Source organism: Amphimedon queenslandica, unplaced genomic scaffold, assembly GCF_000090795.2.
Source record: "Amphimedon queenslandica unplaced genomic scaffold, v1.1 AMPQUscaffold_13421, whole genome shotgun sequence".
NCBI lineage: Eukaryota > Metazoa > Porifera > Demospongiae > Haplosclerida > Niphatidae > Amphimedon > Amphimedon queenslandica.
Genome location: NW_003546343.1, coordinates 211051 through 233174, shown reverse-complemented (window position 1 = coordinate 233174; position 22124 = coordinate 211051). Strand labels below are relative to the sequence as shown.

Genomic DNA, 22124 nt, shown 5'->3' with positions numbered 1-22124 from the left:
TAATTAATTACATCAATTAATAATGGCTGCAAAGATTGCTGAATCAATATCTTTCCTTTTTATTTTTCTCTTATGGTGAGTCTCATTCTTTACGCATAATCTCTCATTCTTCACTTGCAGCAGCTTCCAATTAGCAGTATCGAGCAATGAGCCTCAACTCTCATTCACTGATTGGTGCAAACTCCACAGCAAGAGCTACAGGACCATCACAGAAGCAAAAGAAAGAGAAAGTGTGTACAAGAGCAATGCAGACCTGGTACAGCAGCTCAATAATGAATATAGGGAGAGGTTAGTATCTAAAATTTAAGTAAACCTATCTACTTTTTATTGTAGAAACGTGACCTTTTCTTTAAACCATTTTGCTGACCTTTCGATTGAGGAATTCAAGAAGTTAGTATTAATGTCACCACAAAAACCTCAACCACTCCCTAAGCAGAGGCAAGTCCTTGATATAAGACACATATTTACAATCAAAAAACTCGAATTTTATAAATTTTATAATTTATTTAAGAAGTACTACATAGCATATATACATTTCTATTATAGGTACCACTCATTCTCTCTCCCTCAAGACCCACCAAACACGTTTGACTGGCGTGACAAACATGTTGTAACAAGTGTTAAGAACCAGGGCAGTGCGGGGACGTGCTGGGCGTTCAGTACAGTCGGTAATGTTGAAGGACAGTGGGCACTAGGAGGCCATAACTTAACTTCTCTCTCGACGGAACAACTTGTAGACTGTGATGATACTTATGATCATAACAAGTAAGTGAAGTAACAATTAATGCACTTGTAGCCTTCAATTTTATATAGTATAACCATCATTATTGTATAACTATATTTTTAGTTTGCACATGGATTGTGGTGTTTTTGGTGGTTGGCCTTATCTTGCTTATGAATACATTAAGAATGAAGTAAGGGAGAGTCTTTGATGCATAATAAACTAAGACATCAATCACAATAAACTAAAACATCAATCACACAAAATTTTAGAGATACAATGTACAACACTTGGGCCATTAACAGTGATATTTTTATTTCAAAAAAAGGTCTTCAATGCATTATTATTAACAGGGAGGTATAGAGAGAGAAGAGGACTATCCATACTGCAGTGGTCAAGGGACTTGCTTTCCTTGCGTACCGAGCGGTTGGAATAAGACAAGATGTGGACCGCCTCCTCTTTATTGCAATGACACGTTCAGTTGCACACACAAACTGGACAAGAGCAAGTTTGTGCAAGGATTAAGCATAAAGTCGTGGATAGCTATTCAAAAAGTAAATAAAGATAAATATACTTAAACTGTAATGGTGGATTTCCTTTTTGTCATTAACTATGTATCTAAAATATAGATTAACATAACAAGATAGTTATTATTTTTTATTAATATAATTTTTAGGATGAGGTAGAAATGCAAGCTGCTCTTATTAAGCAGGGTCCACTCTCTGTCCTAATTAATGCCCTCCTGTTGCAGTTTTACAGATCAGGAGTTTGGGATCCTATTCTGAAATGCAACCCCCAAGAATTAGACCATGGTAACGTAATTAATAGTACACATACACACATGAAAGCAGCATTATAAATTAATAAAATGAAACAAAAAAATTAATTGAAAATGACAAATTTTGGAGCTGCAATGTAAACCTTAAAAAAATCCTTGCAGCTAATTACAGTTTTCACTTCTAATCTCATTATCATTAATTAAAAATCATTAATAGCTGTCTTGTTGGTTGGCTATGGAACTGAGAAAGGATTATTGGAGGATAAACCTTACTGGGTAAGCCCCTTTAATCAATGCAATTAACAAATTGATACATAATTCTTGTCTTTATATAGCTCATCAAAAACAGGCAAGTGTAATAGACCATGCATGAATATCATTATTGCCTATAATAATTATGCTCTGTAGTTGGGGCATTAAATGGGGTATGGATGGATACTTCAAGATGATAAGAGGAAAAGGGAAATGTGGTGTTGACCAGCAAGTCACATCAGCTGTACTCCAATAATGAACAATACCAAGATACCAAGAGTACATGCACTGAATGGCTGAAAACTTACTACCCATTTTGTTTTTTTATGTTTTTATTAAGTATAATTTTGAGATAAAAATATTTAATTTTTTTGGTTTAAATCTGATGCACAGATAAAATAAAGCATCAATTAATTAACTTTGTACACATTTCAATCTTAAAACCAGTTTACTCTTCTGGTTCTTCCTCCTCGTCATGTGAGTTATAGCCGCCACAGGGGGTGTGGTCTGAGAGGCGTGTCACACTCCCATCCTTATACCAGTGAGCTAAGAGCCGAACTTCAAACTTTGCAAGCGGAAAACCCAATAATTTCTAAAAAAACAAAATTAAAAATAAACTTGACTAAATTCTTTTTGATGCTCTCACTAATATTCTTGCTTGTTCTGGAGTGAGTGTGTCGCCAGGAGAACAGACAACATGATCCTGTAACAGGATGACTTTGCCTTTCTCAAGTTTAGTAGGTAGACCCAACGAACGGAGATGGGGCTCAATGCTATGAGTGAACTGATCCAAAGGACCTTGAGAAAGAAAGAAATGAGAGGAGAGAGGTAAGAAAAGAGAGTAAGAAAGCAAAAGAGAAGGAGGTGAGGATTAACAGAGAGGGTTAGGGAGTGAGCAATAGTTATACCTTCTTCTAAAGCTATTCTCTGTTCAGCTACAAAACCTGATCTGGCATAGTCCATTTCATAGTAAGACTCAAACCATGACTTCACCAGGGAGTTGTCCTCGTTAGTAAAAAGAAGACCAACATTGCCTCTTAGAAACTGGGAGGGTGAAAGAGAGATAGAGGAGTCTTGATTAAATGTCGTTGCAATGTGATTTCAATAATAGTATGAGCTAGGGTATTTAAGTCAAAAATCACTAGGAGAGAATTTTTCATTTTTATAACTTTTTCTGATACATATACATATACTTATGTTGTGTAGAAAGTTTGAGCCGATTCTGATCAAGTTTGGATTTTTTACAAATTTTTAAAGTTGCTCCAAAATCGGGTCAAAGTCCCTGTACTATAGTACAGGGTCACAGGCCAAATTTTGCCAAAAATGAAAAATTGAGAATTCTCCATTTTTATAACTTTTTCTGATACATATACATATACTTATGTTGTGTAGAAAGTTTGAGCCGATTCCAATCAAGTTTGGATTTTTTACGAATCTTTAAAGTTGCTCCAAAATCGGTTCAAAGTCCCTGTACTATAGTACAGGGTCACAGGCCAAATTTTGCCAAAAATGACTAGGAAAAAATTATTCATTTTTATTACATTTTAAAATACACATACATGTTCTTATATAGTGTAGCAAGTTTGAGCTGATTCCCATAAAAATTGGATTTTTTACAAAATTTTAAAATTAACTCACGTTAGCAATCTTATGCAATCCCTCCTTGTATTCCTGGGCCTCATCGTTACCCAGTGCCAGCTGCATTACCCGGTTCTTGCCAAGGAAGAACCTGCTGTGTTTCCACTGAGTACGGACGTCTTTTAATTTACTATTTCTCATATTTTCAACGCTGAACACATAAAGATTTGAATATTGGTCGCAGCAGTCGCGGACATCTTGAAGGAGAGACGCTTTTCGCTCTGACCCTTTCTTACGCGTATTAGTCAGTGAATCTACAATCATTAATTATAATAATAAAACTATAAAAATAGAAATAATATTGGGTGAAAATGAATAGATGAGTCACAATTTGTCACAAAATGGAGTGTTGCAAATTGAAAATAAGCCAAATAAATTTTTGGTCATGTAACTAACTTACAAACTCTGTTTCTCTTGGATTTTGGCATTTTCTCGTCTCCTGCTTTTCTCTTTCTTTTTGCCCTAACAATGCCACGTGGTTACCTGTTGTTGCTAAACCACGCCTTGTTTTTACATCTAGCCACGCCTTCTTGATAATAATTATGCTCCACCCACAATCATGGCTGACACTAAGGTAAAATTTATTATTATTTTATAATCAATTATTGTCATTCTCTCTCTCCCTCTTACTATTTCAAGATGGAGTTTGCTGTTCAGATGACATGCAAATCTTGTGAAGAGGCAGTGAAAGCAGCTCTGAACGTACCAGGTATAAATAATACTAACAATAATAATAATAATAATAATAATAATAATAATAATAATAATAATAATAATAATAATAAATAAAAATAAATAATAATAATAACAACACTAGGTATTAATAGTGTATACGTTGATGTTCCGAATGAAGTTGTGATAGTAGAGACCTCACTGCCTTCTTCTAACGTTCACAAGTTATTGGAGTCCACGGGAAAACTCATCGTGTTCCGCGGGTTCGGTGGACAAGAGCAGGCACCTACTAGTCACCAAGGAGCAGCTGTTGTTGTAATGAAGGGAAGTGGACCAGTTAATGGCCTACTGAGAATGGTTCAAGTAAGTATGGGCATCAAGGTCTAATGTATTAATTGTTTTTCATGATTTCTTGTACATCCACATGTAGGTGTCGTCCAATGAATGTGTGATAGAAGGTACGATAGATGGTCTTACTCCAAATAAAGAGCACCTCCTGAAAATACACGATCATGGCGACTTATCAAATGGTTGTGAGAGGTAAGTATGGCAGTGAGGTTGTAGTTTTATTATAATATTAATATCATTGCAGCTGTGGTGACGTGTACAATGTTATGATGAGCAAGAACGGGAAAGTAAGGACACATTTATCACATTTTATCACTTGTAATTTATTTATAAAATTTATATTTTTTATATTTCATATTTTAAACTAAGCTCTATAAAGAAATAATGTACAAGTATTAGACTTGTAAATTATTTCTTCATAGAGTGTGTCACATTCATTACCGCCAGTTGGTGATATTGCTGCTTTGCAATCTGATGGATCCGGTCGAATTTCATTTCAAACAAAGTCAGAGAGAGTCAAAGTGTACGATGTGATTGGACGCTCAATGATACTACATTCATCAATACCGTCAGTCTATGGAACCAGAAGGTGCAAACTGAAATAACTAGGATGAATGATACGGTGGTTTTTAATTGTACTACATTCCAGGTTAATGTGTGGCATTATTGCTCGATCAGCCGGCTTATTTCAAAATACGAAAAAAGTTTGTACGTGCGATGGAGTCACCATTTGGGACGAAGCAGCCTCACAGAGACAGAAATGACAATAATTTTGTATATATCAATGTTATTAGCTAATTTTTTATCATGATAATGAGATTAATAAGACTGTACAAGTATAACATCATGAAGAATACCTGTATTCAACTCTGCTTTGGTCAGTGTTAAGTAAAGGCTACTATTTGATATGGGCTACTGCTGCTGGCTTTGTGCCAGGCTCTGGATGTAGGGCTACTACTAATGGCTAACAAAGAGCAAAGAATGAGTGTATCTTCCAGGAGCTACCTATTGGCATACAATCTCATTCAGACTACTGGGTAAGTGTGTTTATGTTGCTTCCCACTGCACTGGAATATCTGATTATTAGATGGACTTTTATTCTTATGAAAGCTGTACAGTATGTTATTGAAGGTAACTATGGAATAGAAGTAGGAACACCTGGATTATATCTAAAAGTGCATAAAGAATTGAAGTTGTTTCAAGGTCTAGCATGTCTTGAAGTTAGAGATTTATAATGCTATCCTTAACTTCTCTCTCTTTCAGATAATTCACAGTATTATTGGTATTATACGCTCTAATGTCGTATTGACATTCTTTCAAATTTATTCGCGGAATATAATACTTTGGGGAATCATTGATTTTGTACCAGTTTCCTACGTAAGTATTTGGGCCCCTAAATTCAGCTAATTCCACTTTCTATATCTTAAAATAGTTGGAACAGTTTATATGGCCACTTGTGGTTCTGCTAGTGTGGTCAATTTCAGAAGTCAGTCGATACATATACTATGCTTGCATGCTTATTGGCAGCACGCCTTACTTCATCATATATCTGAGGTAGGTATTATGATTATTCCATTGAATATGAGTAGATCTACTAACTGCTTGAGTATGAAAATTACTATTAAGACAGTAGTTAATTGACTATTTCTTCATATAGATACTCACTTTTTATTGTGCTGTATCCTGTGGGTGTGTTTGTAAGTTTACAAATAATAAATTGCATTAATTAATACATTATGTTTTAGAGTGAACAAGTACTTCTTTTTTATGCATTGCCTATCGTTCGTGCTACACAGAGGTGGTCAATATTTCTACCTAATCCTTGGAATTTTTCTTTTTCTTATTACTATTTTGTCATTAGTGGAATAATCCAGTATCTCATAGGTGAATAAAGTATTTTATACTATAAATAATTATTTTTTGTACTTTAATATAGTTTTCCCTCATTTGTATGATCGTATGATACATCAGCGCATGAAAGTATTATGTAAAGAACTAAAGAAGGCTCAATAAATTAAAGGAACATCATTTTGCAATAACATAATAATATAAATCAATAGTCATATTTCATTCCAAATAAATTTTGTGTTAGCTGTTTTTTTTTTATTTTCGAACAGCATGTTTATAAATTAACGTGGCATAAGTATGAAGCTATATAATTTTGTGATTATTGCATGGACGCTGACTGCAGTTCTTGCTGAATCTCTTAATTAATTGTGTCAAGAGTGTATAATAAATTATCCACTCTTGATTCTGTCAGTTGAAGTTCACCACCCAAGGCCTCAAAACTGATAATTTAAATTTCTATTTCATAACATGAACATTTAATACCATCCAAACTATTGTGGGTTGCACTATAATATGATATTCATTACAATTAATCAACTATAGTAGTATAGCATGGTAAGCTAATCCATCATGAGGTTGAATGGAGCAACAGAGATGTATCTAATAGGCTATAACCTTCTGCAATCTATTGGGTAAGTCAATGATTCAATGGCACTTAGAATCTTTTACTGCATTTAGATGGAGTACCATTTTACTGAAAACACTAAAATATTATATTTGTAATCATGAAGCAAGGCCTGGGCTAAATGGAACAGCAATTGGAGAATTGAGGTTCTTTCAAACTCTTGCTTGCCTTGAAGTCAGTATGCAGTTTTAACCTTGCATACACATGTCACATTTCTTACAGTTAGTGCATTGCATTGTTGGGATTGTGCCTTCCAGTGTTGTATTGACATTTTTTCAACTTTTCTCAAGAGTTGCTGTTGTCTGGGGTGTACCTAGTCATTGTGTAAGCCTCATATCTAATTGATTAAATTTTCAAATTTATTTTAAGATGAATCAATCTGTAGGTATGCTACTAGCACAAGTAGGATGGTCAATCACAGAGGTCATTCGCTATATTTATTATGCCTGCCTGCTTATGGGGAGTAAACCTTATGCTATCACTTACTTGAGGTATAATAGTAATACATTACCATGCAGAGTGCATGCACAATTCTGAAATTAAACTTTCCATTATTATTTTTAGGTACACACTATTTTATGTATTGTATCCTATTGGTGTACTGGTAAGTTATAATGAGCATGACAAGTCCTCACAATTTTCTGATGCTATCTTCCTTGAGTTGAATCAAGCCTTATGTTTATAGGGTGAGCAGATTCTTGTATATAATGCATTGCCATTAGTACGTGCAACTCAGCAATGGTCAATCTTTCTGCCTAATCCATGGAACATTTCTTTCTCTTATTATTACTTTGGATACTTTGGAATAATGCTGTATTTATCTGGTAAGAAAATTTTCATTTTTAATCATGTAATTTTATTTTTTTTGTGTGCAGTCTTTCCACAATTGTACGGCCACATGATAAAGCAGCGCCAAAAAGCATTGTACAAAGAGAAAAACAAGAAATCCTTATAATTAATTATTATTGAATTAATTAATTACCTTATTAATAAAATCAATGAATATTAATTAATTATAATCGTTTAATCAAAGATGGCTGCCAATAACAATGCTGAAACTACAACTCCAAGCAAAGGCAACAGCGTTAGCGGACTAGCTAAAGGCTACCTAGTAGCTTATAACGTAATATTATCTTCCGGGTAAGACTAAAATAAAGCTGCAAAGCATTTTATTTCATGTATTTTTTCTCACATGGCCACGACTTCAATAGTTGGGGCATGATCCTCTTGAAAACCTTACAGTACATGCTTGATAATGAAGGTGAGTATGGGATCTGGAAAGGAGTGCCTGGGCTACACTTTGTGATAAAAGATCAACTCCGTTTGTTTCAGACACTTGCATGCATGGAAGTGAGTGACAGCGATATAAGTTAATGCCAGTAATAGCTCACCACCTCTCTCTCTCTCTCTTAGGTCGTGCATTGTATTATTGGTATCGTCTCTTCCAGTGCATTGCTGACATTTTTACAAGTTCTGTCAAGGGTTTTTGTTCTATGGGGACTCATCGAAGGCGTAGCAGGAGTAAGTACATGCCAAAAATCTCTGAGTCTGAGGAGTGTTGATTAGTATGTATAGTAGCAAGATTTGCATAGCTTTGGCAGACAACAGTTTATCTTATTGAATATGTCATCACAGCTTAATGATTGAATTTCTAATAGTCCAGCTCTATTCTTATTACTATGCTAAAGCGGGCTATGCTAAGTAATGCTCATTCTAAGATTTATAAATAAATTTTGGAAGACTAAAAGAAAGAGATTTAAGGAGAACTAGGCTAAATATGTGAGACCAAAATTCCCCTCTAGATCCAACAATGGTTATGCATGCAAAAATTTCATAATAGCATAGCATCCGTTGTCACCACCCACAGGTGAATGATTCTGTAGGACTAATGGTGGTATTGCTTGCCTGGTCTATTACTGAAGTTATTCGTTATGCCTTCTATGCCTGCACACTAATAGGGAATACACCTCGCATGCTCACATACATGAGGTCAGTTGTATCAATGAATGGAGACTGTCATAATAGTTTATTGTATTGTAGGTATACTCTTTTCTATGTCCTTTATCCAACTGGAGTAACAGTAAGGGAGAGAGAGAGAGAAAGAGGGAGGGAGGGAGGGAAAGAGAGATAGAGGGACAGACACAGACAGATGAGGGGATGATCAAAGATTCTTTTTTTAAAGCTAATAAAATTATTGTTATTATAATGAAGTCAAATCTTTTCTCTTTGTAGGGCGAACAGATATTGTTTTTCACAGCACTTCCGGTGGTGCGTGCTACCCAGCAGTGGTCAATATCTCTTCCTAATCCTTTGAATTTTGCTTTCTCTTATTACTACTTCCTTATATTTGGAGCCTTCATATACATACCATGTAAGTATTACTTAGTAACACAATACTACCACGTAATAATGGCATAATGTTAACTCCATAGCAATATTGGCAAAATTTGGCCAATGACCCCTGTACTATAGCACAGGGACTTCGGCCCAATTTTAAAAATTTGTAAAACTTTCTACAGCATAAAATGTTTTGGCAAAAATATAATCTTTAAAATCAGGTTTTTATCATTAATTTTTTGCAGTATTTCCTCAACTTTATGGTCACATGATAAGCCAACGGAAGAAGGTGCTATCAAAGGTCAAAGCTGAATAGAAGAACTAATAATAATAATAGCTACCATTGTTAATAATTTTATGATTAATATTTGATTAGTTTTTTTGATTGGAAGAAATTATCTTTAAGAAGAAAATCAACTAGAGTTTAAGACTCAAATTATAATAATAACAAGAATAATAATAACTCGGTTAAATAAAGGTTCAAGTTAAGTTTGTTCCAGTTCTTAAGCACTCTCAGCTGCAATAGGAAGATTAGACTGACCAGAAAATCCTGAAACAACAGAAAGAAGAGAATATTAAACAATACAGTAGTAATCGAACAGTATACTTACCAGACATTTGCTGCTGCTGCTGCTGTTCATGTTCACGAAGAACATTAACAGCTTCTTCAACCTTGCTATTGAGAGACTCTGGAGCCTCCAACATATGAAGGAGCTCAGAGTTGTCCATCTCCAGCAACATCCCAGTTATCTTCCCAGCCTTATCAGGGTGAGAGGCAGAGATAGCCCTGTACAAGTGCTCTCCAATGATCTGCTTCCTCTTCATGGGGTCAGTCTGAGAGAGGGTGGACAGCGGCTCTGGGTCTTGTCCCAGATCCATTCCTCCGCCCATGGGTCCTCCTGGTTGGTTCCGAGCACCCGCAGAGAATTGGAGCTTCGTTTGCTGGACTCCACCTGGTCGTCCTTGAGGATTGAGTCGCTGCTGTGGTGCTATCCTCTGAGTCTGAGGAGTGTTCATCCTCTGACCACCAGCGCCTCCTGCTCCTCCAACCGAAGGACGTGGGACATTGGCTCGTGTCCTGTGGTGCATGTTGTATCCTCCGGAGAATGGGCGGTGCATCGGTCCACCTTGCCATGGACGAGCGGTGTACCCTGCAGCCATTGCTGTGAAGAATGGTCTCTGGTTCTGTATGGGAATACAAAAAAAGCCAGTATGATTTGAGTGTCACTAACAATAGCAACACTCAAATCAGTCAGTCAGTAATGTGTGTGTATAATGTAATGATGTATGTTAATGTCAGTGGACTGTAGTGTTACTGTAGTGTTAATGGTGTGCGGTGAGTATGGGGAGAGAAGAACACAATATGGGTAAGACATGATTGATGTGACAGAAGGAAGAGAAGAGAGAAGGTACTTGAAAAGCAGGAGATATATAGAGAGATAGCAATACGATAGGTATACTTGAGAAACTAAGTATTAATGGACAGCTCAACCGGACATAAACATTCCATGATGACTTGATATACCATTACTAAAATGACCTTTTTCCTATTGACAATTTAATAATTGGTTCTATTGGAGAGAAGGGGGAACAACTTGCACACATACATACACAGATTACAATACAGTAGAGGGATTAGTCAGGATCTTACTATCAGATTCATAATGAATGAATTGAAATAGGATTAGTGATTCGATGAGGCTAATAGCAGAAAAGACTCCAAAATAAAATATTTACCTTTACTTGCCAACCAAACTAAATCTATTCACTCTTGGGCAATTAAAAATGAGTGCTCCATATACAAACCATCCACAAACACAATCCTGGTTTAAGAGACAAGGCAGCATACACTATATATTTACCAGCTCAGCTAATATTCCAAATTAAGACTGTAGAGCATAAAAATGTACAGGCAAATGGCGGACTCTATAACTGACAAAACCACACATCAAAAAAGATATCTCCAGGCCAACTTGAATAGGTGAAATTGGTGTTCTATTTACAGTGTAAGAGAGGACCATGTGGATAACAAAAAAACAAAAACAGACAGATTTCAAATCTTGATAACTTCAACAAACTAATGCTTGGTTAACAATATTATTATGCTTGAAATTTTGAATGAATTAAATGATTTCTTGCTACAAATGGACAGGAGAGGTGCTTTAGATTACACTAACTTACTAATTACGAAATGAACGTGAAAGCTCTCTTTGCTAGAAAACAATTGATTTACAAAAACAATTCCTGGTATTTGAAAAAAAAAAGAAGCATGTCCACACACACACAGAGAGATTGGAAACAGCCAAAAAGATTATAAAAATGTTTAAATTAGTGGAGAACAATCTTTACTCTAATTTTTTACGAAATTAAAAACTTGAAAGCTTTTAAATGAACTTTATATAAAGGGACTATATAACACTCCTTGTTGGCAGAGATAGCATGTAAAATAGATACAATATTACCATGAACATTAAAAGTTGTATTCTCAAAAACAGAGCAAATGGTAAACCAATTAGATGCTGCTTTCATTTTGTTGCGTAATGATAACAATATCCTGTTAGAACAGAGAGGACAATCACAAAGATATTTTACCAGAAAATTTCTTTCAACACAGTGAGGTACAAAAAGGGAATGGATATTTTTAGGCACAACGAGATTGAAGATTGCAACAACGAACGATAATTAACCAATTGATCTTGTATTACTAAATGCCTGCTAAGACAGAAAAGACAAAAACACAGATATTTTACCAAAAAACTCTTTGACTATCAGTTGTGGTGCTAGAAAACATTTTAATGGTGAGCTCAAAGTTTTTTTTAGTCCAGAAAGATATGCTAGAAAAATGCAGTTTTTCAAAAATGGTGTTAACTCACTAAAGAATTAATTTAAAAAATATCTTGGATTCCAGTTTTGATGGCTAATATGCAAAAGCAGAGATCCATTATGGGAAATCAAAATTTTAGATGACAGTACATGTTAGAGATTGGAAAAGGAAACAATGTGGATTAGTTATATTTTACTTTCGACCAGTGACAATGGGAACTGTGAGTATAAGCTGATATTGCTGTAGGGGAAGGGAGGTGCATTTAAAATGAGTGAAAGATAGAAGGAAGAAAGAGGTGGTGGTGGCATGATAGACATAAAGACCAAATTGACCATTTCTAGCAACACTTTAGCTATTAGACAGCTTGAAGAAAAAAGTAGAGAGATGGCATGTGGATAAGTAAAAAATCATATTATAAATACGACCTACTGTACATGTACATAGTAATGCAAATACTTAATTATTTATTATTAAAAACATGTAATTACAATTATAATGTAGCTACAATATTACTAAAAGCTTTAGCAGTTTTAAAGTCCAAAAAGAGGATTTTCTTAATTCTTTCTTCTTACGTTGTCTTTATTTACTTTATTTATTGTAAAAAATAACACAAAAAATGACAAAGCAACAAAAAAACCTAATCCTATTTTTATTTAAAAATTAAAACAAGAAAACCAGCCAAAATAATAAGTTTATTTTATTTAAAAAAAGGCAAAATCCATCATTTATACAGTCTAACCTTACAAAAGTTTATTACTTTAATTTTCTCTTTTACTTCTCTTTACTTTAATATATGAAAAAAATTCTTGTCTTCATTTTACTACAAAACGCTCTTACATTTTACAAGACCATTACATGTACGTGCATGTATAAAGCATTCTTCCTGCCATTACCACTAACCAAAACCAAATTACACAAAAAGACATTCTCCTTTTCTTTCCATCCATTTCTTTTGCCTGAAATACACTAACACACAATGGATTAGCCATTAGACCTTATTCCCTTGACACATGATTAGAAGAAAATTAAGCTACCAAAGGTGCTTCTTGATCTTTGGAAAAAAAACGAAACAAGCAAGCAAGAAAATAGAAGTCTTAGAGAAGGAAAATACAATCAATATAATGAGAGAAATGTTAAGATGTGATACAGTTAAGGGAAGGAGGGCTGAGAGTACATACTCTTAAATTATAACCAATGAATGAGGCACACTTGACAGCTCACATAGACTAAACACTCTCCTTAGCATTACAGAAATACTTATGCTCCATCTCCTTGGCACTTTATCAAACATTACAAACATTAATGCTCCTATAGTAGTACATGATAAAGATAACAAGTTCCTCATAAACCATTGAACAACTTACATTATACATTAAGGATGTGGGCGAGTGGGTATAGGTAACATTGGGTGAGGTATTAAAACACACGTACTGCTACTTTATTCCCTTTACTTGTAAACACGTACTCCGATGCTAATTTCAATGATCTCACGTGACCTTGATCCAGCTTTATCATATTGGGTGACTGTGGCATATTGCGATCCATTATTGGCAATGCAGAGAGAATGATAATGTAGAGTGATAAGGACATAATGTAACGTGTGGAGAGAGAAGACAGTATGATTAATAGGATCCTTACAGGCAGTCTTTAACATTAAGCTTTTAAACTACATAGACTGATACTACAGATGCACGTAATACTGATATCATAGGCTCCGATTCCTTTGCACTTTATCAAACATTACAAATATTAATGCTCCTATAGAATTGGGGGGAGAGTACACAATAAAGACGACAAGTTCCTGATAAACCAAATAAGAACTTACTAATACATTAAAGATGTAGGTGATATTATAAGTAGGTAATATTGGGTAGGGTATAGACCAAACACACACTGCTACTGTAGATATATTTACTGGTAGATTAAACATACTCTTTACTGGTAGATACTTATACTGCTACTATTATGCATTTCACTGCGACTTGCTCCAACTTGAATTGAGTGGCTATGGCACGGCGATCCATTAATGTGCAGAATGATAAGTGATGTGTAGGGAGAGAAGACATTATGATTAATAATAAGACTCTCTGAGGCAATCAGCTTTAATTAGAGGCTTTAAAGTACTTTAATACTATTATGCTCCAAATCCTTAATGACACTCAAACAGCAATCCAAACCAATAAGTCTCACTTGAACGTAATTGCTCCATTTTTATAAACAAATCGTGGGTGATCGTGGTATTCTGAAATCTATCATACGATTATTCGCAATGGTGACTGGTAATGGGTATGACATGGTGTGTAAAAGAAGAAGAGACATGTATTATGATTAATTATGAAATCTCACGGGTATTCTGAGGCTTTTAAAGTAGCCATAGGTGAATTAATACAGATCTTTTCCTATAGTATTGATGAGTATCCTAAACTGGCTATAACATATACCACAAGTATAGAAGAGTCAACAAGTAGGAGAGGGGGCATAGAGACCATATGAAATAGTGAGAGATGCTTACACACTCCAGTAACAACACAGCTTGACATTATATTGACATGAAAGGGTGTATGATGACATATTGTAGGCTCCAACAGCTTATAGTGGTGTTTGTGTGGGGAGAATATGAGACTGGAACAATAAATGAGAAAAAGAGAGAGCAGACATGCGTAGATTAATAATAGTGATGCTTACAAACTTGAATGACTTATACACTGAACTCCAAAAAAATTAATAAAAAAATAGCAGATACTTTATGAACCATTAGGTAGCTAGGCTTTATCTTCCATTAAAATAGATGCATGACTTTACTTTAGATATATCCTACATGTAAAGCAGGGCAGTAACAGGTAGAGGGGGCTTTGTATAATAGACATAATGAACATCTTAAATGATACATGTAACTAACAAACACTCCTTTTCCTTTAACTTTTTGCTATTACAGGGCAACATGTAATGAGAGGGCACAGAACAAGGCTTCATAACAAAGCATGGTGTGATTATTATCAATGCTGGGAGACCCATTACAGGTATAAGTAGGTGGCTTTACTAATGGGGAGAATAGGAGAGACTTCACATGTAGACACAATTGCATGAGAACATCAGGAGGCATCATAAAAGAGAGAGAGAGAGAGAAAACCTTTTATCACTAGTGGAACAGACAAGAAGAGACTTCACACACAAATGAGCACACGTAATTAAAAAAACTGGAAACATTATGTAAGGGCAGCAAACCAGGGGGAGAGAGAAGCTTCACACAGGAAAACAATAGAGGAGGCATCAGAAGAGAGAGAGAGAGCTTTATCACTTTACTTTCACACAGACACAGGAGAGAGAGGGGGAACTTGCAATTAAAATCATTACAGGCCAAATCATTAATAGGTAATAAAACAGATAGAAAGTGAACTCTTTTATCCTGTAGTACAGTTATTCTAAAAGCCAGGTATAATCAGATATGGAGATGTATATAGTAGGAGAGAACAGACATACATGATTAAAAACAATGCTTACAGACTCCAGAGATAATTATAGTAGTATTAAAATAATGCTGCAGTAATTCCCATCCAAAATTAAAACAAAACTTGAAGAGTTATTGAAATTATAATGGAAGATTGCAGTGAACAGTACATGTAGGAATAGGCCAGGTACTTTATATCCTTCCACAAGGTAGACAGTTAACAGGTTTTAATTGATACTAACTAATGTAGGGTTAGGTAAATTCCTAGAGTGATGCAATATGGAACACAAAAATTGGGACATACACAATAATGATGCAATAATGAGATAAGACCTGTGATTACTGTGATGCAATAAGAAGAAATACTGAGAAGAGATGTTGCATAATCTATGGTGCAATGAAAGATAGAGACAGGTGGCGGTGGGTAAAGGTGCAGGTGGCAGAGGTTGACACAGAACAAGAGGAAGAGAGGATAAAAGAAATCATAAGAGTGATGGGAAAACTGGAAAGAGATAGACAGGTGGTGGTGGCATTAACATAAACAAAACATGAGACAAGACAGGGACATGACAAAACACCAGAGATAAAATAACCAGCTAAGATAAACAGGTAAGAGGGAGAGAGAGGGAGGGGACCAGGTAAGATAAACAGCTCAGAGAGAGGGGAAGGAACCAGGTAAGATAAACAGCTAAGAGAAAGGGGAGGGGAGAGATATCACAAACAGATAATAAAAGGAAGACAAAATAATTATGTATACTGTAATCCTATAAGCACTACTGTTGGGAAAAGATTATTAGATTTTAGAAAGAGGGATAGGAAAACACTGGGTGGATAAGTCAGTCAAAACATATACCTTACAGATGATGAGTATAAACATACCATAAAGAGAAGGGAATGGATCCCAAAGCAAGTAAAGACAACAGATGACATAGAAGTGAAGGAAGTGGTTTGAGCTTAAGTCACATAACATTACAGGGCGAGTAGTACCAAGAAAGGAAGAATAGAATAAACTACCTATTTTTACCAATGACTATGTAACCAATGATGAAATCTCCTCTAGAACTTCTTCTTGGTTGCAATAGCTTCTTTCAATCAACCTATTGTCCATCGTGTGTGCATGTACATGTGCGTCGGCGTCGTGGGTGCATGTACAGTACATGTATTACTAACTGACCTGTATTCCAGGCATGTAGTAAGGCGGATACATCTGCATTTGTCCTTGAGGTATCCCACGGGCAATCCTCTGCATCCTCTGAGCAGCAAGGTGAGCCTGCCTCTCTTCCTTACGCTGGGCCAGTGCCACGTAGAGTGGTTTCGAGACTACAATGCGTCCGTTCATCTCTGTTACTGCTTTAGTGGCTTCCTCAGGAGACGAGAAACAAACAAAACCAAAACCTTTGCTGTGTCCAAATTCATCAGTCATTATCTATTATGAGAGAGAGAAAATAAAATCAATTAATTTACAATTATCTTTCCCAGTACCTTTGCACTAGTGATACTGCCAAACTTGCTAAATTCACTTTTGAGCTTTTCTTCGCCAAGAGTATCTTCCAGGTTTTTAATATACAAGTTGACTCCTTGATAGCGCGAGAGTCTCTCCTGCCTTTGCTCTTCCTTACGACGCATCAGCTCGCGTGATCTCTCATTCTTCTTCTGAGCTCTACCACAATAAACCTGTCTCCCGTTAACAATAGAATTATGAACTGCTTGTACAGCCTGTTAGAAAGAGAGGAAAAGCAATTAAAACATGTCAATGTACATGTACATGCTAGTAATGAGAATGAAAAGTACATGTAGGTGCTTTGTACATGATGTTGGACATAAACTTACAGCTGAGGCTGCCTCGTGTGATTCAAAGCTCACAAATCCAAAGCCTTTAGAGAGACCTTCACCATCCTTCATCACAACAGCAGAGACGATGCTACCATACTTCTCAAAGACATCGTACAGCATCGTATCAGTAAAGTCCTCTCCAAAATTCTTAATAAAGACATTGGTGTAGTGCTGGTTGAAACCATTAGTATGAGATCTGTCCTTCCTTGGTATAAACTTGCCAACATAACTATAAAGAGAGAAAGAGAGACAGTGTTAAAGTGTTGAGGTATTAGCACCAGTGGAGTCCACTATGGCTGCCTTACACTTTCATATCATTGAGTAACTTTCCATTGACTTTCTCAATGGCAAGGTCAGCTGCCTCCTGCTCATCAAAATGAACAAAACCAAAGCCTTTGGAGTGCCTGTTGCCATCAGTTGCCACCTACATAATGATAAAGAGAGTGAGGGGGAGAGAGGGAGATGATAAGAGGGAATGGCCTTGGGATAATCGCTCAGAAGTTGAATTGATAAAGACGCACAAATGGCTGGCCTTATATACACTTATGCCAGTCAAACCGGTTAAAACCGGTTTGACTGTTTACGTACAGTGTTATCAAAGTGTCTATAGCAACAGAAGCCAAACAAGGTGCTAATGAATAGGCAGACATAACCGGTCATAACCAGTCATAACCGGATTTGGAACTGACAAACAGGATAATGAATATCATTAGAATATTCGTATGATGTACAGAATATTCCGTATGATGTAATAGTGACATCTGCTAGGATGATGTCATGATGATGTAAGGTACAATTAATTACAATTACAAGTACACACATCATACCTTGCATGAAAGAATGTTCCCAAAGGCACTAAAAGTGTCATACAGAGCTTTGTGGTCAATGGACTTGTCCAAATTCTTAATGAAAATGTTTCCGACTCCGGAGCGACGGAGGGAGGGATCACGCTGGGACCACATGATACGACAAGGCTGTCCCTTGATTGGCTCGTAGTTCATAGTATCCAATGCTCTTTCAGCTAACGAAAAAAAGAGGATTAAGCTATACGTAAATTTTCTAAATCTCACCATCTGCTGGCTGCTGGAAGTTGACATAAGCGTATCCCAACGATCGCTTTGTGATGAGATCACGACAAACACGAATGGAGAGCACAGGACCAGCTTTACTAAACTGTTCAAAAAGAACGGCTTCATTGACATCAGGGAGAAGATCACCGACATAAAGAGACTGAAGTGGTGGAAAACTAGGCGGGGGGTTCATATTAACTGCCATTGCTAATTGTGTGCTAAAAATAAAGAGAGAGAAATAAATATTATTAATAGGTTATTATATTTCTGGACTTACTTTTTTGATTAAATTTCTTCCTAGATCGATACCTGATAAACAAAATACAATAAGACAGACAAGAAAACTTTTTGTGTCGAGTTTGGCTGTTTGCGGTTTTTTGTTCCTTTTGGGTTTTAGACTTTTTTTGGTAGTTTTTGGAAGATTTGTTTTTTTTTCTCTAAGTTACAATACACACACTGACAAACTAAAAAGGGCCTAAGGGGAGACTAACTACAAGCCTTCCCGAGACAAGGGAGAACAAAAGAGTCCTTCTTGTCTGAAAAGGGACGACTTGGCAGCTGTGAGCGTCGTCATGACGTTTAAGCTTTTTATAAGAGTGAATCACGTGATAGATCACACGATTTGTCACATGACCCATTGCGCAATAGCCAACTCCCACTCAAATACCGTTACATTTCTAGATCTAATTGTTCGGCCATTTCAATTTTCAATATTACTTACAAAATGGCGACTGCTAGTACTTCTGAGTTGAAGGATACTCTTGCTCAATATGAGGCACAGTACGACCAGGTAGACCTTTCTCACAGAAGCATTGCTTCATTTATTATGTTTTTATGTCCTCAGGTAGAAGCAGCTTTGACAAACGAGCCAGATAATGAGGAACTTTTGAAACTGAAATCAGATCTCACTGTATGTTAGCACCATTTTAAACAGATGCATTAATTTAATACTATTTTTAGGATGTCATAACGTTAACAAAGGATCTCATTGAGCTAGCACCTCAGGTAATTTGCAGCGTCGACAAAATTTATGTACTTTTAAATGCTTGCTAATCTTCAGCCTCATATAAGATGAATTCACAGCTTTGTAATATGTGTGCATTGGAAATGACATACATTTTAATTGTTTAAATAATTTCTAAATAGTAGCGTGCTAAGTTCTGTCTTTGATCAGCTATTCTTAATTTTATTACTTCTTTATTAATCTTTTGTACTACTTGCTCTATAGAAAAAGAAGAAAACATCCACTGAATGGAAGCAAGGCGACTCTTGCAAAGCTCTCTGGAGCAAGAATGGAAAGTATGTCCGCATCATTTGATGATATTATATCGTAAATTCTAGACACTTTAATGCAGTAATTGACATGATATCTGAGGATGGACAGACGTGTACGGTTACTTTCGATGGCTATGGAACAACAGAGATTACTCGTATCACTGACTTAATGCCTAGAGACTGGGAGGCACCAATGATACCAGTGGAAAGAGAAAGAGCAAAAACTTCAAGGTAATGAGTACATACTGTATTTCTTGCATACTAGAGTGAGTAGAGTCTTTTTGGTATATTAAAGAGAGAGTTCCATACCTTAGACATTTTATTGTTTACTTTTTAGACAAAAGAAGAACGATCTTAGAGAGATAAAGAAAAAGAAAAACGAGAAAAAGAAAGCAAGAATGCAAATCATCGATCAGCACAGAGAAGGTGAGAAGCAAAAATGGAAAAACTTCTCTGCCAAAGTAACTCCTTTTATACCACTGTGCCCTCCATTGATGTGTACATTGTTTGCATAGTCAATGAAGTCTAAAAGTGGGCCACTTAGTGGTAAGATTAAGAAGAGTATATTTGCAGTTCCAGACTCTACAGAAGGAAGGGTATGGTAATGGATGGTTTTATTCCTTTTTTTACATTGTTATTATTATTATTATAGGTCGGTATTGGTACTTGTAATATAGGAGGAAAGGGAATGACTGATTATGCACAACCTAAAAGTTATCTCCATTGATCAATAGATACTGTATATGCACACACAGCACTATTCTCATTAAAAATTAAATTATGAATAAGTATACGGAAAGATTACTAGTTATAGCTGTTAATTATTAATTTTGCTCACGTGAGTGTTTCCACGACAACGACAAACAGAAAGGGGAGAGAACACAAGGGAGAGACAAGATGAGTATGATCGTACCTACAGAGACTCTTGTCAAGTATGACAACCCGACACTAGTCAGCAAGAACACTGACAAGAGAACAAAGGTAAAAAGTGAACCAATTCAATGTTACCATGAGAAATTAGCCAAATAACCAACTGCAGTTGTATTATTATAGTCCAAAAGTACTCTCAAAATAAGCAATGAAAGATTAAAAAATTCTTCAATCTATAACAAATTAGCATCGTGATGTTCAGTGGTGCTTCAGACTCCCGGCATAACTGACTATTTTTCCATTTCCCTAGCCCAAAACTCCAAAGACAGACAATAAGCAAGCAGGTACAATTGCAGTGACAGGAAGTGGTGGGCCTCTCCCTGGGCTGCCTAAGAACAAACTCACGCCAGTCGAAGCACAAAAAAACCAGCAAACTGAAGAGATACTGAACTCAATACTGCCTCCTAGAGAATGGTCTGAAGAAGGACAGCTATGGAAGCAATGTGTTTCAAGCACACCAGCAACTCGCCTTGACGTCATAAATCTACAGGTATATATATAAAGGCATATTGCATGTGTAAATCTGAAGGTACATTGTATATACATGTACATGCATGCACAAAGGCAAGAATTCAGATATTTTATTGTATTTTATGTGCAGGAGCAACTGGATACAAAGCTTCAGCAAAGGCAGGCCAGAGAGACAGGGATCTGTCCGGTGAGGAGAGAACTATACTCACAATGCTTTGGTAAAGGATATTGCATTTTTTGCTTTTACTCCATCCTTAATGCCGATTCTTTGTTCACAATAGACGAGTTGATTCGCCAAGTTACTATAAATTGCTCAGAAAGAGGCACATTACTGCTAAGGTAAGGAAGAGAATCATTTGTAGATGTAGTCATTTGTCTTTTTTCATTGCAGAGTCAGAGATGAGATAAGAATGACAATTGCGGCCTACCAGACACTCTATGAGAGCAGGTAAGAGACTCACCTGTTCATCTTTCAGTTTAAGATATTACTCTTTATGACTGTAGTGTTGCTTTTGGTGTAAGGAAAGCATTAATGTCTGAGCAAGGCAAAGGAGATATGGAGGAGCGAATTGAGAAACTGAGTGAAGAAAAACGAGACTTGGAACAGCAAGTGAGTAATGGTTAAAAGTATAGTGTTAACTGAATAATGCATTTAATATCCTAATTCATCATCACTTTAAAGGTACTTGAATTAAAGAACAAGTGTGACGCTATCGAAAAGCGTGAGAATGAGAATAGGAAACTAGAAGAGAAAAAACACCAAGAAGAAATACAGGCACTCAAAAAAACAAATACTCAATTACAAGTGAGACATTGCAATGATCGTATAAAATCATTCATATTTTCTTTTCTTTTCTTTTTTTAGGCTCAACTAGAAGGAATCATAGCACCACAAAAGAAATAGAAAAAAACAACAACATACACTTTAACACTATGATAAAACTCTATTATTCTGAATGTATAATACATGAACAATGTACTTTTAACATGTATTGTATAAACATTATGTATACAGAGATGATGAACTAACACAGTATCGTAATGAACAACTACA

At 35.9% G+C, this 22124-nt stretch overlaps 8 protein-coding genes and 1 pseudogene across 9 annotated transcripts; 7 read left to right on the top strand and 2 right to left on the bottom strand.

Annotated features, from left to right (window-relative positions):
• LOC100631657 (cysteine proteinase 1-like) lies at positions 1-2169 on the top strand. 2 transcript variants are annotated; one of them, XM_019996158.1, is made up of 10 exons: positions 1-75; positions 124-288; positions 334-438; positions 547-765; positions 848-914; positions 1075-1275; positions 1398-1533; positions 1717-1775; positions 1835-1848; positions 1908-2169. In XM_019996158.1, the coding sequence occupies exons 1-10, from the start codon at positions 23-25 to the stop codon at positions 2005-2007; spliced, it is 1119 nt and encodes a 372-aa protein (XP_019851717.1). In that variant the 5' UTR covers positions 1-22; the 3' UTR covers positions 2008-2169. The 2 variants fall into 2 exon arrangements, with proteins under 2 accessions (XP_019851717.1, XP_003386471.1); XM_003386423.2 differs by having other exon boundaries at positions 121-288.
• LOC100638260 (mRNA turnover protein 4 homolog) lies at positions 2113-3898 on the bottom strand. The gene is made up of 5 exons (XM_019996160.1): positions 3790-3898; positions 3390-3643; positions 2660-2795; positions 2398-2549; positions 2113-2343 (listed from the first exon to the last, which is right to left on the bottom strand). Exons 1-5 carry the CDS (start codon positions 3815-3817, stop codon positions 2200-2202), a joined length of 714 nt encoding a protein of 237 aa, XP_019851719.1. The 5' UTR covers positions 3818-3898; the 3' UTR covers positions 2113-2199.
• A 20-nt stretch (positions 3899-3918) lies between these two features.
• LOC100631531 (copper chaperone for superoxide dismutase-like) lies at positions 3919-5242 on the top strand. The gene is made up of 7 exons (XM_003386422.3): positions 3919-3963; positions 4029-4098; positions 4207-4424; positions 4492-4601; positions 4654-4696; positions 4832-4998; positions 5059-5242. The coding sequence occupies exons 1-7, from the start codon at positions 3949-3951 to the stop codon at positions 5171-5173; spliced, it is 738 nt and encodes a 245-aa protein (XP_003386470.2). The 5' UTR covers positions 3919-3948; the 3' UTR covers positions 5174-5242.
• Positions 5243-5327: 85 nt separating this feature from the next.
• LOC100631401 (very-long-chain (3R)-3-hydroxyacyl-CoA dehydratase 2-like) lies at positions 5328-6506 on the top strand. Its single transcript, XM_003386421.2, has 7 exons — positions 5328-5446; positions 5497-5629; positions 5673-5786; positions 5842-5963; positions 6067-6106; positions 6155-6293; positions 6346-6506. The coding sequence occupies exons 1-7, from the start codon at positions 5370-5372 to the stop codon at positions 6420-6422; spliced, it is 702 nt and encodes a 233-aa protein (XP_003386469.1). The 5' UTR covers positions 5328-5369; the 3' UTR covers positions 6423-6506.
• A 527-nt stretch (positions 6507-7033) lies between these two features.
• Positions 7034-7837, top strand: LOC100642057 (very-long-chain (3R)-3-hydroxyacyl-CoA dehydratase 2-like; annotated as a pseudogene).
• Positions 7838-7892: 55 nt separating this feature from the next.
• LOC100641930 (very-long-chain (3R)-3-hydroxyacyl-CoA dehydratase 2-like) lies at positions 7893-9632 on the top strand. Its single transcript, XM_003386419.3, has 7 exons — positions 7893-8022; positions 8094-8232; positions 8296-8403; positions 8750-8871; positions 8923-8962; positions 9115-9253; positions 9465-9632. The coding sequence occupies exons 1-7, from the start codon at positions 7916-7918 to the stop codon at positions 9533-9535; spliced, it is 726 nt and encodes a 241-aa protein (XP_003386467.1). The 5' UTR covers positions 7893-7915; the 3' UTR covers positions 9536-9632.
• Positions 9596-18990, bottom strand: LOC100638044 (polyadenylate-binding protein 4-like). The gene is made up of 9 exons (XM_003386389.3): positions 18672-18990; positions 18395-18612; positions 18152-18345; positions 17630-17748; positions 17322-17553; positions 16974-17207; positions 16666-16917; positions 9831-10404; positions 9596-9769 (listed from the first exon to the last, which is right to left on the bottom strand). Exons 2-9 carry the CDS (start codon positions 18597-18599, stop codon positions 9723-9725), a joined length of 1857 nt encoding a protein of 618 aa, XP_003386437.1. The 5' UTR covers positions 18600-18612; positions 18672-18990; the 3' UTR covers positions 9596-9722.
• Positions 18991-19075: 85 nt separating this feature from the next.
• LOC100641803 (survival of motor neuron-related-splicing factor 30-like) lies at positions 19076-20473 on the top strand. The gene is made up of 8 exons (XM_019996156.1): positions 19076-19184; positions 19239-19304; positions 19355-19399; positions 19623-19693; positions 19736-19900; positions 20007-20130; positions 20185-20265; positions 20322-20473. Exons 1-8 carry the CDS (start codon positions 19119-19121, stop codon positions 20394-20396), a joined length of 693 nt encoding a protein of 230 aa, XP_019851715.1. The 5' UTR covers positions 19076-19118; the 3' UTR covers positions 20397-20473.
• A 34-nt stretch (positions 20474-20507) lies between these two features.
• LOC100637756 (33 kDa inner dynein arm light chain, axonemal-like) lies at positions 20508-22106 on the top strand. Its single transcript, XM_003386386.3, has 8 exons — positions 20508-20650; positions 20850-21089; positions 21201-21288; positions 21352-21409; positions 21462-21518; positions 21575-21680; positions 21753-21875; positions 21936-22106. The coding sequence occupies exons 1-8, from the start codon at positions 20567-20569 to the stop codon at positions 21972-21974; spliced, it is 795 nt and encodes a 264-aa protein (XP_003386434.1). The 5' UTR covers positions 20508-20566; the 3' UTR covers positions 21975-22106.
• The last annotated feature ends 18 nt before the right edge of the window (positions 22107-22124 follow it).

What these genes read in the sequence shown, in the direction of transcription:
- LOC100631657 (XM_003386423.2), top strand. Translation starts at nt 23, where the DNA reads ATGGCTGCAAAGATTGCTGAATCAATATCTTTCCTTTTTATTTTTCTC. An exon ending in CTTTTTATTTTTCTCTTATG is followed by an intron (nt 76 to 120) that starts GTGAGTCTCATT and finishes CTTCACTTGCAG; the next exon opens with CAGCTTCCAATTAGCAGTAT. An exon ending in CGTGGATAGCTATTCAAAAA is followed by an intron (nt 1,276 to 1,397) that starts GTAAATAAAGAT and finishes TATAATTTTTAG; the next exon opens with GATGAGGTAGAAATGCAAGC.
- LOC100638260 (XM_019996160.1), bottom strand. Translation starts at nt 3,817, where the DNA reads ATGCCAAAATCCAAGAGAAACAGAGTTT. An exon ending in ATCCAAGAGAAACAGAGTTT is followed by an intron (nt 3,644 to 3,789) that starts GTAAGTTAGTTA and finishes TAATGATTGTAG; the next exon opens with ATTCACTGACTAATACGCGT. An exon ending in GATTGCATAAGATTGCTAAC is followed by an intron (nt 2,796 to 3,389) that starts GTGAGTTAATTT and finishes TCACCCTCCCAG; the next exon opens with TTTCTAAGAGGCAATGTTGG.
- LOC100631531 (XM_003386422.3), top strand. An exon ending in TTATCAAATGGTTGTGAGAG is followed by an intron (nt 4,602 to 4,653) that starts GTAAGTATGGCA and finishes ATATCATTGCAG; the next exon opens with CTGTGGTGACGTGTACAATG. An exon ending in TCAGTCTATGGAACCAGAAG is followed by an intron (nt 4,999 to 5,058) that starts GTGCAAACTGAA and finishes ACTACATTCCAG; the next exon opens with GTTAATGTGTGGCATTATTG.
- LOC100631401 (XM_003386421.2), top strand. Translation starts at nt 5,370, where the DNA reads ATGGCTAACAAAGAGCAAAGAATGAGTGTATCTTCCAGGAGCTACCTA. An exon ending in AAGGTCTAGCATGTCTTGAA is followed by an intron (nt 5,630 to 5,672) that starts GTTAGAGATTTA and finishes TCTCTCTTTCAG; the next exon opens with ATAATTCACAGTATTATTGG. An exon ending in TACTTCATCATATATCTGAG is followed by an intron (nt 5,964 to 6,066) that starts GTAGGTATTATG and finishes TTCTTCATATAG; the next exon opens with ATACTCACTTTTTATTGTGC.
- LOC100641930 (XM_003386419.3), top strand. Translation starts at nt 7,916, where the DNA reads ATGGCTGCCAATAACAATGCTGAAACTACAACTCCAAGCAAAGGCAAC. An exon ending in TCATCGAAGGCGTAGCAGGA is followed by an intron (nt 8,404 to 8,749) that starts GTAAGTACATGC and finishes CACCACCCACAG; the next exon opens with GTGAATGATTCTGTAGGACT. An exon ending in AGCCTTCATATACATACCAT is followed by an intron (nt 9,254 to 9,464) that starts GTAAGTATTACT and finishes AATTTTTTGCAG; the next exon opens with TATTTCCTCAACTTTATGGT.
- LOC100638044 (XM_003386389.3), bottom strand. Translation starts at nt 18,599, where the DNA reads ATGGCAGTTAATATGAACCCCCCGCCTAGTTTTCCACCACTTCAGTCT. An exon ending in GCAGTATCACTAGTGCAAAG is followed by an intron (nt 16,918 to 16,973) that starts GTACTGGGAAAG and finishes CTCTCATAATAG; the next exon opens with ATAATGACTGATGAATTTGG. An exon ending in ACTACATGCCTGGAATACAG is followed by an intron (nt 10,405 to 16,665) that starts GTCAGTTAGTAA and finishes ATTCCCATACAG; the next exon opens with AACCAGAGACCATTCTTCAC.
- LOC100641803 (XM_019996156.1), top strand. Translation starts at nt 19,119, where the DNA reads ATGGCGACTGCTAGTACTTCTGAGTTGAAGGATACTCTTGCTCAATAT. An exon ending in CTCTGGAGCAAGAATGGAAA is followed by an intron (nt 19,694 to 19,735) that starts GTATGTCCGCAT and finishes CGTAAATTCTAG; the next exon opens with ACACTTTAATGCAGTAATTG. An exon ending in CAGACTCTACAGAAGGAAGG is followed by an intron (nt 20,266 to 20,321) that starts GTATGGTAATGG and finishes TTATTATTATAG; the next exon opens with GTCGGTATTGGTACTTGTAA.
- LOC100637756 (XM_003386386.3), top strand. Translation starts at nt 20,567, where the DNA reads ATGAGTATGATCGTACCTACAGAGACTCTTGTCAAGTATGACAACCCG. An exon ending in AGAGGCACATTACTGCTAAG is followed by an intron (nt 21,410 to 21,461) that starts GTAAGGAAGAGA and finishes TTTTCATTGCAG; the next exon opens with AGTCAGAGATGAGATAAGAA. An exon ending in CAGACACTCTATGAGAGCAG is followed by an intron (nt 21,519 to 21,574) that starts GTAAGAGACTCA and finishes TTATGACTGTAG; the next exon opens with TGTTGCTTTTGGTGTAAGGA.